The 12210-nt window shown below is 55.2% G+C and overlaps 1 protein-coding gene across 10 annotated transcripts in view; it reads right to left on the bottom strand.

Annotated features, from left to right (window-relative positions):
* Nucleotides 1-101: 101 nt before the first annotated feature.
* The window catches only part of DOCK6 (dedicator of cytokinesis 6), a 37463-nt gene continuing 25354 nt past the window's right edge, over nucleotides 102-12210 (bottom strand). For 3 of the 10 annotated variants that reach the window (XM_036883627.2, XM_036883629.2, XM_036883633.2), the window contains 22 exons: nucleotides 11845-11984; nucleotides 11589-11758; nucleotides 9600-9760; nucleotides 9271-9453; nucleotides 8711-8837; nucleotides 8306-8390; nucleotides 8061-8157; nucleotides 7793-7927; nucleotides 7350-7502; nucleotides 7012-7170; nucleotides 6781-6881; nucleotides 6324-6516; nucleotides 6098-6241; nucleotides 4057-4188; nucleotides 3948-3962; nucleotides 2529-2654; nucleotides 2343-2432; nucleotides 1778-2014; nucleotides 1352-1495; nucleotides 1161-1267; nucleotides 746-907; nucleotides 102-350 (listed from right to left, as the gene is read on the bottom strand). In XM_036883627.2, the coding sequence (XP_036739522.2) occupies nucleotides 308-350; nucleotides 746-907; nucleotides 1161-1267; nucleotides 1352-1495; nucleotides 1778-2014; nucleotides 2343-2432; nucleotides 2529-2654; nucleotides 3948-3962; nucleotides 4057-4188; nucleotides 6098-6241; nucleotides 6324-6516; nucleotides 6781-6881; nucleotides 7012-7170; nucleotides 7350-7502; nucleotides 7793-7927; nucleotides 8061-8157; nucleotides 8306-8390; nucleotides 8711-8837; nucleotides 9271-9453; nucleotides 9600-9760; nucleotides 11589-11758; nucleotides 11845-11984 (2904 nt within the window). In that variant the 3' untranslated portion in view covers nucleotides 102-307. Of the gene's footprint in view, nucleotides 351-745; nucleotides 908-1160; nucleotides 1268-1351; nucleotides 1496-1777; nucleotides 2015-2342; nucleotides 2433-2528; nucleotides 2655-3245; nucleotides 3963-4056; nucleotides 5976-6097; nucleotides 6242-6323; nucleotides 6517-6780; nucleotides 6882-7011; nucleotides 7171-7349; nucleotides 7503-7792; nucleotides 7966-8060; nucleotides 8391-8710; nucleotides 8838-9270; nucleotides 9454-9599; nucleotides 9761-11588; nucleotides 11759-11844; nucleotides 11985-12210 lie in introns of those variants that run through there. The other 7 variants (XM_057489893.1, XM_057489897.1, XM_057489896.1 and 4 more) reach the window with 5 other exon arrangements.

Here is a 12210-nt window from a genome sequence, read left to right as displayed (position 1 = left end):
CCTGGCACATGATAAGTTCTCAGAGTCTGTCCACAGATAACCAGGGTGTGTGGACAGACTGTGTACACGTGACCCAGCCCCAAGGACCACACCACACAGGCTGCTTCTAAAAACCATTTTAAATTTAAAAAAGTTTAGAACCATCAGTGCACACAGACAGGAACAGACAGACAGACAGAGGGCACAGCCCTGTGTGCAGTGCGGTCACCCCATGGCTGAGTGGGCAGCGGGGGCCTCCCTGGAAGGCAGAGACAGCTGAGGCCAGGGTGCTGGTTCCTCTGTGTGTGACTTCGGGCCCTGTGTGGGTTCAGAGGTCGGCCTTCCGGAAACTAGCTCTGTTTAAGGAGTTCCTGGGGGAGGAATGCGATGGGTCAACACAGCTAAAGGACCCTCAACTGCACAGTGCTCCCCAGCCCACTCTCTCCCTTCTCCCCCTCCAAAGAGCCTTCTCAGGTCCTCCCTGATCTGATCCTGGATTCACAGACTCTCTCCTGGAATCCACCACTGGAGATAGGAATCATGCCCATTTCACAGATGTGGACACTGAGGACAGGACCATGACATCACATGTCTGGGAAGTGACCTGGCCAGGATCTGAAATGGCAGCCCAAAGCCCGCCCCCCATACGCTCATGTCTGTGTATCTGCACAGCCATGAGTACATGTATTCCGACTGCTCCCACCCTTGCCTGCCTCCCTTTTCCCTTCTCCAGGGTCACGGGAGAGCCCTGAGGTGGTCCAGGCACCTGAGGCTGGCCGTGGACGGTGCCAGCAGCTGGGGCAGGCGCTGGGTGAGCAGGGGCTGCAGAGCCTCCCGCAGGCGGGAGTAGTTGCGTTCCAGTTCCCGGTGGTACTCCTTCTGGTCCGGCCCAATCAGGGCCTTGTTTTTCCGCAGTGCATCCTCACACCTGAGGGCCAGATGATAGGAGATGCTCAGGGGCTGGCTCTCAGGGAGAAAGCAAGGCTGATGGGAGGGAAGTCCTTGAGGGGGGGTCAGGAGCTATAACAGGGGGTCTGATGGGTAGAGTACACTTAATGAGAACCAAGCAACAAATCCATAATGGAGATCGGGTGTGCAGAGAGAAAGGCTGTCCTGGGCTCAGGTAAGGCAGGGACCCATAGTGGGGATTGGGGGTGTTGTAATATGGGGCTCAAGCCTACTTCTTGCAGAAGTCCTTAAAACAGAGCCTCAGCTTGTTGTGGTGCCTGAAGAGTTTCGGATCTTCTGGGGTCTCTGCCAAAAACACCTGGGCTACCTCCAGGGGACCCTGTGGGGTGAGAGGGGCTCCTGATGGTGTCTGAACGGCCCCTGGCATGCCTTCAGGCAGCCTGACACCCCCCACCAGCCGTGCCTGGTTCACAGTGGGCCCCACGGAGCCTTGTAGCACCATCTGCAGCATCTTGGCATCGGGCGGGTCCTGCTCAGTGGCGAAGGCCAGCTCCCGTGTCTTCTTCTGCATGTCCTCGATGGCCACCTCCACTGGCGTGAGAACTGTCTGCAAAAGTTGAAGGTAGATGCAGCATGCCCCGGCTGGGGCCCAAAGATGTTCTGACCCAGGCTAGCACACGACAGCTTGCAGCTCGCTATGGATGAGAGGGGCCCAAGAGGCTGGGTAATGAACAGGGTTCCCTCCCGCCTGGGTCTGACAGGCTTGGGGGCCAGGCTCAGTGCATTTCATCCAGCTCTGGGGCTTTTGGTCTGGTTGTGGTCTAGCCATGCGTTGGCTAGGTTTGGGATCCCCTCACTTCCCCAGCCTGGAACTGGGACCCCTGTGCACCTCCTCCCGGTGGCACACGCGGATGCGCGTCTTGATGTAGGGGAAGGCGTGGTCTGTGCTGAGCAGAGTCTTGCGCTTGTGCTGCTCAGGCAGCTCGCCATGTGCGCGCCCATCCGGCGTGAAGGGTGTGCAGAAAAGGAAGGTGCGTAGCCCATAGTTGCGGTCGAAGTAGGTTACCCGGTCCTTGAGCTCATAGGTGTCGAAGTGCGGTTCCACGTAAGTGATCTGGATGTAGGCCTGGGGAGTGGGCTTGGGTGTGAGGCTCCCACAGCCCCAGCACAGATACACTTGGGGCTTGTTGGTCTCCCTGCGGGACCCCATTCCTGGGGAAGGGATTTGGGCCTCTTTGGATCTGGGGGGTGCTTTGGATTTGGATTTGGGGCTCTCAGGTCTCCCTATGACTGGATGTTAGGGAATCCCCTGAGCAATAGGATTTGCGGTCCCCAAAGGAGATAAGCTTTGAAGTTTTCCAGAGAATAGGATTTGAGGGTCTCCAGGAAAAAGGACCTAGAATCTCCCTGAATATAGGATGTGGAGGTCCCCTGGGGTGGCGAGGGGCCCTCACCTTCTGAGGGTCAAGCTTGGTCTTGTCCACGGGGTTTGAATCTTTGACAATCTCGACCACGTCCTCCCCAAATCTCTCTGTGTAGAACTCCTGGGGACAGGGGGCTGACTCAGGGCCACACAGGTGCAGTCCCTGCTCTGCCCCAGGGCAGCCTAGGACCCCCCCCCCCCCACTGCTGGGACATGCCTCCAGCCGGTGTGAGATCTCGGCCAGCTTCGTGATGGACGGTTCCTTGTACACGAACTCCTGCTCATCCAGGTCTCCGAAGCGGGTACCGTAGAAGCCCACACGGAAGTATGTCCCAAACACCCGCTGGGACTGTGGGAAGGGGTGTTACTGCCCAGGAGGTCCCTCTGGAGACCCTTGTCCCAAAGACACCATCCTCCAGCCCCATGTGTACAAGAGGTAGACATGGGCAGGGAGGCCTCAAGAACATCAGGTCACAGGTACAGATAGGGGGACCACAAGAATATCGGGGTGTGAACCCAGACGAATGCCAACCGCCCACCCTCTCCTTCTCTCCAGCCTCTGTCTCCTACCTCCCCCAAATCTTTATTTCCATTTAACACAAGCCCCTAGTTTCTGATTCTCCCTCTTGCCCCATGCAATTCTTCAGAGTCCAGCTCTCAATAGGAAATTAGGACTTGGACTCTGTTTCTCACAGCCGCCTCCTTGATGCCTGTAGGGCTGGGTATACAGCAGGTGCTCAATAAATGCCTGAGTGTCTGAGAGGAGGCATGGACATTCTCGCTCTGGGTCAGAGGCTCTGGCTCTCTTGTTCAAGGGCATCTACTCCCCCCACCCTGAGCCCTAAGTTTGTTAAGAGGGACCCCATCCCCACCAGGTACATGACCCCTCTACCAGAAAGTAAATAGGTAGCCCACGTTCACTCACCAAGGCAGATCCAGGCAGGGAGGGGCAGGCACCAGGGACGTGGGGGAGGGAGAGAAGGTCATGGGAGAGGTGAGAAGAGGCCCGAACACCCAGGGTCCTGGTTCTACTGCCCCATGAGTCCCATTCCCTGGCAGAGACCAGAGATCGGGGGAGGGCGGTGACCTGCCTGCCCCACCAAGCTTGCACTCAGGCCTGCGGCCTTGGCTCTGGGTTCCTGCCATCTTTGGCCAGAAAATTCTCCCCAAACTAGGAGATGCCTAAAAATAGACCTCAGTAGGGGAGAAGCTAGAGAAGGGGGGCTATTAAATGGCAGTGAGGAGCAGAGGTTCTGGGGGAAGACAGGAAGAGACAGAGACCGAGAGAACCAGTGAGCAAGACAGGAAGAGAGACAAAGACAGGGAGAGATGGAGCTAAAGAGACTAAGAGACACAGAGAGACAGAGAGATAGAGGGAGGGAGTTGGAGCCCCCCCTTTCCAGGCAGTGATTGCGCTGGTCCTGCCCGAGGGAGGGGTGTCTCTGGAGAGCTCCCAGCTGGGTGAGTCACAGGCTGCCCTCAAGATCTGGGGCAGGGAGGGGGACCTGGGGGGAGGTATGGGGTGGGTGCGTCATTGCCCACGGAGCCTTGGCCCCAGCAGCCAGGCAGCGGTGCTCCTCCGGCGCCCCCTGGTGGTCCCTGGCCACTGCTGACCCATTACCTGGGGCGGACTCACCTCCCAGCCTGAGCTCTGTTGGGGAAGGAAGGCTCAAGATCAGCTGAGCGCAGTGGCAAGGGAGGGCTGGGGACTGAGGGCAGGGACCGAGAGGGCATCCTGGGCCCACCTGGTGCATGATCTTGGTGAAGGCCTCCTGCAGTTTGCCATGCACAATGGCCAGCTTCTTGTAGTCACGGTGGGCTTCCAGGATGGGGATGAGGGTTTTGTAGACCTCGTTCACCGCCTCGTAGAGCCCACCCTGGGGGTCGGGGGTGTGTGTGTGCCAGGATTCCCAGCATGTCAGGATTCCAGGGAGGTCTGGTCTCTCCTGCCAGGAACAGCCCTCCCTCTGTGCTCCTACCCATCCTCCAGGTCTCCCTCCTTTATCTCCTCCTCCAGGAAGCCCACCCTGACCACCCCCACCCCAGATGGGGCACCAGCCTTTCTGCTCATGCCCCAACAGACCCCTCCATGGTCTCCACTTGCTTACTATGAACCAGGTGCTGCGCACCTCTGTATTTTACCCATGATCCTTTATCAGTGGGAGGAACCATTTTTCTTTCTATTCCTTGGAGGGAATACTGAGTCTGAGAAACATGGAAGGGCTCCCCAGGGCAAGGACTTGAATTTCAGCCCTTCTGGCTTGGTGCCCAAGACTTCCATGCCCAACTGCCTCCTGGCATGTGCTAATGGCCACTCTTGAGTGTCCCATGTCCCCATATGGTGCCAGCATCAAGCCTGGCACACAGCAGACACTCTGGGATGTTTGCTGACTGACTGTCAGGAAGTCTGTGTCTATTGCCATTCCAGAGACCGTTGTCTCTGAGACTCCAGCAAAGTGAACAATGGAAGAATCATCACTAGGGAGGCCGGCACCGCAGAAAAGAAATCTTGCTGGAAAACCTGACCCCAAATTTGAGTGCGGCCCTAGATCTAATCGCCAGTCCCCAGAAACAGGACCTGGGAAGCAGGTAAAGTGACACCATACGGACACAACCGGCCCCACACAGGCCAGAAAACCCCCTAGACCAAAGCCTGGGTCTCCAACAAGTGAAAGGCAGTTAAACCCAACAGCTTTCATGCAAACAAGCCAATCAAGGGAGAAAACCCCTTAACAACAGTGGAAAACAAAATGCCTGGGCATTAGTTACCCATTTCAAGAAATGCACAAACTCTTGTTTCAAAGAGAGAACTGATGGCCTGTTTTCTCGTGTTTGTTTCTTTTTTTGATTAAAAGAGACATAAAGAGGTGTGCCAGCCAGCCACTATGGGTCTTAGGTGGATCCCGATTCAAACAAACTGAAGAACAACAATAAAAAAAAAAACAACCCAGTTTCTGAGATAATCAGGGACATCTAAGCACAGGCTGGCATTAAAGAGCTCCTGTCACCTCAGTCGTACAGGATAGGAGTTGTGTAAACAGGATTTCGTCATCCAGGGCTGCACAGAGAGGTACGTGCCCATGTGACAGGGTGGTATCTGGGATTTGGTTTAAGCTGCAACTTCTCCGACTCCAACTTGCACAAGAACCTCTGAGATCTTGTTGAAATGAAAGGTTCAGAGGACGTGAAGACCTAGGACTCTGCATTTCTCACAAGCCCCCACCCCGCCGTGGTACCCATGTTCATGATTCTTACACTATACCGAGTAATCAAGGTTTCAGAAAATCCCAGCCAAATGGTCACAATCAGTTTCATCCATTTGTGAAAACTGGGACCATGTCTTTTCATGGGTCAAGAAAAACAAAAACAAAAACAAACTCCTGCAAAAACAAGAAACAAAAAAAGTAGAGGCCAAGAAGAGATGAAACAGGATGGTAAATACAGCTGGCGGCTGATGTGAGTGCCGGGCATGGGGAAGGGGAGGATGACACAACTTTCTTCTTTGACATGTGCTTGAAATTTTCGATAATAAAAAATGTGAATAGTAGCTAAAAGTATTGAAAGCTTACTATATCCAGGCCATGTGTTATGGATTTTATGGGGAGAAAGGCAGGTAGCAGGTGCTTGTGAAGGTCCTGATTCTCCCTCTCCGAGAATCCCCTTCCTGGAAAGGGCCCAGGCAGCAGCTTTACTGTAAGTCTCCATGGAACAGACATGGGACCCATCCCCAGATCTGCTGATGCCCCCACCCTGTGCCCCCAGCTGGCAGCCAGGCCCAGGCCTCACCATGGTGAAGTAGGAGGCCGCCTGTTCCAGCAGCCCTACCAGCCCCAGCTCCGTGAAGTGCTTTCCGGAGCAGAAGCCCTCCTCATCAGGTGACAGGATGTCATCGGAGATGGCGGATTCCTCCAGCACGTTAGATGAGATGTTCTGGGATGGGAGGTGGCATCAGGCTGTGGGCCCCACCCCACATGGGCCACTCCCAGCATGCCACCCACCCCCAGCTGCTCACCTGGAAGGAAACACAGCCCACGGGCAGGTAGCGGCTGTCCTCGAGCAGAGCAAGGTACTCGGCCACCAGAGCAGCCGCGTGCACCATGCACTGGGCGGCCTCCGCGTGGTTGCCCAGCTCCGCGTGCTTCCCCGCCATGTTCTGCAGCCATGTCAGGCGCAGGTCTGGGGAGCCCTGGTAGCCCCGGGCAATCCTGGTGCACAGGGGAGGGGCGGGGAGAAGGATGGGGCCTCATCCTGCTCCCAGTGCCTGCGCCTCACTTATCCACCTTGCACTTGTTACCAGCCCATCTGCCCCACTGACCGGCCAGTCTCCTTACCTGTACACCCTGTTCACCTGTCCATCCCCTCACCTGTCTCCTCACCTGCCCCCCTTCCTTACCTGCATGCTCACCTGACCCCTCACCCCGCCTGTCTGTGGGTGGGCACGGCTGATGGTCATGCCCCACCCTCCTCACCTGTACATGAGGTCAATGAGCATCTCAGGGTCCTCCTGATGCTCCTTCATCTTCACTGTGTCCGTCAGGATCATGTGCAAGTTGAACATCAGGTCCTGGACCTGGAGTTGGGCACAGTCGGGGCCAGTGAGGACACTGGGGAGTGACTGAGGGCCAAGGTGGCAGGTCAGGGGTTAAGCAGGGCAGGGCAAAGACCAGGCTGCAGGTGAGGCAGGGGCCCCGCAGGGTCACCTGCTCGGCAAAGGTGCTGTCCCGCAACCCCACGTCCTCCTCGGCGTAGGTAAGGATGGTCTTGAGTGAACGTCGCAGGTGCTCTTCGCTGAAGTTCTGTGTCGTGCCCACCAGGGATGAAAGTGACATGGTCACCTGCATCTTCACACGGGCAAAGTTCTGGGAGGGCGGGGCAGGAAGTGCACACCTATGAGCCTCAGATCCTGCCCCCAGGGCCTGCTGGACCTGCTGACTTCACCCCCTCCCCTCTTGCCCTCTGCTGTTGTACCAAGAACTGCCCGGCTGGCTGCCCTCACCAGAGCCTTGAATAGACCACGCTCCCCTCCCCCCCAAATTACATTGCCAATCTCGAAATTCTGGCGCATAAGAAGGTAGAGCGAGGCACTGGCGTGTGTGCGGATGGCGCTGATTCGGCTGCCACAGTGTCGCAGGAGCCTCAGGCAGAGGTCAGCACACAGCTCCGTGTCCTCCTCGAACAGCAGCTCTGGGAACTGTCCCCCAGGGTGAGACAGAACTGGTCAGCCTCTCCCCATTCTGGCACAGAAGGTCCCCGATGGGAGCTTTGGTGGGGGCATCTGTCTATGTTCTACTCTCTTTGGCAAGCACAGTGGGCTTTGGAGCCAGACCTGGGTTTAAGCCTTTGCTGTGTGACGCTGGGTGAGTGACTCAGCCACTCTGATCCTCAGTTCCCTCCTGTGTAAACTGTTGAGCACACAGTAGGTGCTCAGCAAATGAGCTGGGACTGTTACCCTAAGAACTGTGACTGTCGAGTGGGGCTCACCTTGGACACCAGGGCCCGTTGTGTGGCCAGGCCATGCTGCAAAAAGGCAGTGCTCTGGGCACTGCCTAAACTGTACAATACGACCTTCAGTACTGCACCCAAGATGCTCTCCCGGGCCTCTGACAGCATCACTGTCTGGGAGTCAGAAATCCAGCTGTTAGGAATTGGGGTGGCTATGGGGTCAGGGAAGGAGAGGGATTCTGGAGTTAGAGATCACAAAGCACTGTGCTTGGCCCAGAGGGCAGGGAGATGCTGGATCAAGCCCTACCTGCACGATGATCTCCAGTGTGTCCAGAACCACCAGGCTCGCCTCAGTTGCCAGGTTCCCATCCACCAAGGCCTCATGTTCCATTTCGTCCTTGGTCCTGAAGGGGATGGGAGGGGCTTGGAGGACCTCTCAGGGCCAGAGCCCACCCAACAGCTGAGCTCACTCCCTCTCCTTGGTTATCCCTGGGGCACCAGTTCTCCAGAAACTGGTCTGACCCCAGCAAACTACTCCCTGACCACACCCACTTGTCCACACGGTCTGAGGTTTGTTTCCAGTGCGTGACGCTCTTCCGCCAGCGTACGTTCTCCTGGTTCCCAAAGGGGCTCCGCTCTGAGACACGTAGGTGCATGTTCACAGTTGTGCAAAAACATTAGGACACAGGTGACCGTGAAGAGAAGTGCTCGGGGACGATGCTACACGTGGGATAACCCGCGAGAACATGGGGGGACGTGGACGTGTACTGGGCACAGAGACGCGAATGACATGGGAGAACAGACAAGAAACAGACACTCAGGTGCATGGGGAGCATGCGTGACTTCCTTCTGGGAAACGTGAGCCAGACAGAGAGGTAGGGGCGCCCCCCTCAGGGGCCCTCAGACACAGGCTGGGAGCGGCTGTTGGGGATGTGTGTAGAGTTCATTCCCTCTCACCTCGGCTCCGTCGGACCATCTCCTGCCGTGCCCCAATGGTGCCCAAGATGGCCTCCTCCAGGCGAGCCTTCATGTCCAGTGACTTCTTGAATGTAAGGCTGTTGATGCGTTCAAAGGCCTTTTTCCCCTGGACCAGCAGAGCAAGGGGTCCAGGTTAAGCCCCCTTTCCATGGGACCGAGGCTGGCCTGGTGCCCTTCTCTGGGCCCCTTCCATCCTCTAGGATCCCTGGGCTTGAGGACAGTTCTCCCCTTCACTGCAAGCTCTTGGCACCTTCTGAATTCCACTCATGAAGGCACTTCTCTCTTTTGTCTCTGGCTCGGCCCAGAAACAGTCCACCCCTTTATCCTCAAACCTACAGGAACCTATGCACGAAATCCAGTCACCCTGCCCCTCCATCCTCAGAGCTTCAGAGCCTGTGCACGGGAACAGTCCACCCCTTTACTGACAGCAGCCCACGCACGAGGACAGTCTGCCTGTCCACTCCCAGACCCCACTCCCCAGGGCTCCACGTGCCTCCTCCATCCCTGGCCCCTGGCCACCCCCAGCCACCCCCCCAAACCTTGTACTCAAAGGCAGCCAGGCAGAGGTACAGCATGTCCAGGAGCCGACCCAGCTGAGGGAGGGCCAGGTCAGCAGCCCAGCGCTGCAGGAGGGCTGGCTCGGCGTTCTTCAAAACCCACAGCACACATACCAGCAAGGTCCGGCTGGATTCAGCAGAGAGGGGACAGCCTGAGCGAGAAGCCTGGGGCCAGAGAGGGGACAGGGGGCTCAGAAGAGAGAGTTGGTGTTCGTTTTCTCCATATTAAGATGAGAAGTGGTCAAGTGGTATCTTATTAGGTAACTTCTATTATCCAATTGGATGGTGTGTCTGGGGAGTCTTATACTCACTGTCACCGGTCCTTGGGAGATGCTGGTCCGGGAGCCAGGGGCCAGGGGGCCACCAGCGATGGCCATGGCCACTGAGGGGTTGATGGTGCTTCCGACATCCCCTTCCCCTTCTGTGTCTGAGTCAAGCATTGAGGCCAGTCTTGACCGTTGACCTGGGCCCTCTGTTGGGTGGGGCAGGGCAAAGAATGAGCCCTTGGTAAGTACTGTTTCTGTCTCGTATGTCAGCACCCAGGTCACCTCCTCAGGGAAGCCTTCCCTGATAGCACCCCCAGACCAGGGTGGGGTCTCCACTTACCTACTCCTAGAACTCACTATAGTGTAATTGGATTCATTCATTGTGCAACTTTTTGTAAGGGTCACAAAGGCCAAACTATATCTTTTCAGGCCGTGGCTATATGCTCAACACATAGAATGTGGCCTGGCTCACAGGAACAGTAATTGTAAAGATGATGAAAATGAGGAGAACAATATTGCTGCTGCTATTATTATAGTGTCAGATGGCACTTAGATAGCATCTCCTGTGTGCCAGGTATGGGTCTAAGCACTTAAAAAAGATTAACTCCTAACCTTCAAAACAATCCTATAAGATAAGTACTTTTATCATCTCCATTTTTATGGCTGAGGAAACTGAGGCACAGAGAGGTTAAGTTAATGCTTGGGGGTCACACAATAGAGTTAGTATTTTAACCTAAATGGTCTGATTCCAAAATCTAATTATCTTAAAAGAGTACTTCCCCTTACCCCCAAAAAAAAGTCTTACCAGAGAGAGGAGCTACCAACAAATACAGAACGGGTCTCACCCTAGATTCTTGAAGCCAAAGGGTCAACTAAGGTTAACTGAGGGTCCAGCCCAGCTTAGTCTAGTCCAATTCCTGACTGGCTGAGATGATCAGCCCCTTATCCTATCTGCCTAGGAGAGGGAAAGAGGAACCCTCACTGGGGAAAGATGACACCGCTTCGGTCCCGATGGTCCTTTTATGTGCAATGCCCAAAATACAGTAAAAAATTACAAGACATGCAAAGAGGCAGGAACATATGATTGATAAAGGAGAAAAAGAGGTAACAGAAGCAGGCACACAGATGACCAAATGTTGAAGTTAGCAAACAAGGACTTTAACATAAAAAGCAGAAAAGAGGGACACACATGGATACGAGGATGGAGAGTTTCAACAGAAAGTCAGGATCTATGGGGAAAGAAACATCAAACAGACATTTTATAACTGAAAAATGGAATATCTGACATTCAGAACTCAATGGGTGGGGTTAGCAGAAGACTGGACAGCACGAGCGAAGACAGAAGTAGAAAACTCAAAGACAGGGGAGCAGATGTTTCCCACCTGAAGCACAGTGAGAACACAGAATGGGAAATAGAACAGAGCCCAGCAGACACGTGTGACACAATAAGAATATCTAATGTGTGTCACTGGAGTTCCGGAAGGAGAGACATGAGGAAAAGCAGCAGCAAAAAAAAAAATTCAAGAGATAATGACTGAGAATTTCCCCCAAATGATGAAGGGGATCAACCCACAAACCCCAAGTCTGTGCTTGCAACCACTGTACATACTGTTCCCCAATAGTGTCAATGAATGCTGAACGAGAGAAAGAATGCAGGGCTCCGACCATCCTTACCCTGATGCTCCCCACCTTCTCCTCCTCATATCCTTTCTTCTTAGAAGACAGTAAACATTACAGTAACTATTCCCATTTATTGTGAGCTGACAGCATCCTGGGACTACAGCCCCTAAATTTTCATATAACGCTAGGAAATAGTTGGTGTATCACTCTCTCCACTGTACAGGTGACAGACCTGAGGTTCAGAGAGGTTAACAGCTTCTCTGGGGCCCCACAGCAGGACTCGAGCCCACTCCTCTGAACCTGCTGCCCATGCTTTCATTCCTAACTGCATTCCCCTGCCTCTCCTGACCTGAACTTTGTGTGATCAATCAAGCCCCAGGATCATGTGACCCCATTCTGCCCGGGCCCACTGACCAGCAAAGTCATGCAGTCTTGGCAATGTGTCCCGTGCAAGTGACAGCAGCGGCAGGTAGAGCTCGGCCACACGGGCCTTGACGGTGGCCTCAGCATAGCGGGGGTCAGCGTCATGGCCACAGAGTAGACTGTGCACAGCACTGATGGCCTTCTTGTGCAGCAGAGATGCCCTGTGGGGTGGTGAGGGGCTCAGGACGGAGTGGATGCAGCTCCTGGACCTTCCCACCCTCTCCAGGGTCAGCAGGCCTGTGCTCACCCCTCGGCCTCCGGTTCCAGAGCCAGTGCCAGTTCTGTCAGCAAGAGTCCAGCCAGGAAGTGCTGCTGCCGGAACGGCCCACTCAGCTCGAACATGCTGGTCACCTTGGGGTCTGGGGCCTGGCTGGAGAATGTGGAGCTCTGCAGAGGGTCGGGGAAGAAAGCAGGGACGGCGATGTGTCGGGGTCAAGGGTCAGAGATGAGAGACTGGGGTTAACTCATTTGGAGGTGATAGGTGACATGGAGTTAAAGGTGAGAGGTGACAGACTGAGGTGAACCCATCTGTGAGGTTATGGTGGGCGTGGGGTTAAAGGTCAGATGAGAGGCTGGGGTTCACCCACCTGTGAGGCAGTGGTGGGCATGGGGT

Source organism: Manis pentadactyla, chromosome 12 (genome assembly GCF_030020395.1).
Source record: "Manis pentadactyla isolate mManPen7 chromosome 12, mManPen7.hap1, whole genome shotgun sequence".
In the NCBI taxonomy this organism is placed as follows: domain Eukaryota; kingdom Metazoa; phylum Chordata; class Mammalia; order Pholidota; family Manidae; genus Manis; species Manis pentadactyla.
The sequence above is the reverse complement of the archived record's forward strand: the minus strand, read 5'-3'. Positions and strand labels throughout refer to the sequence as shown.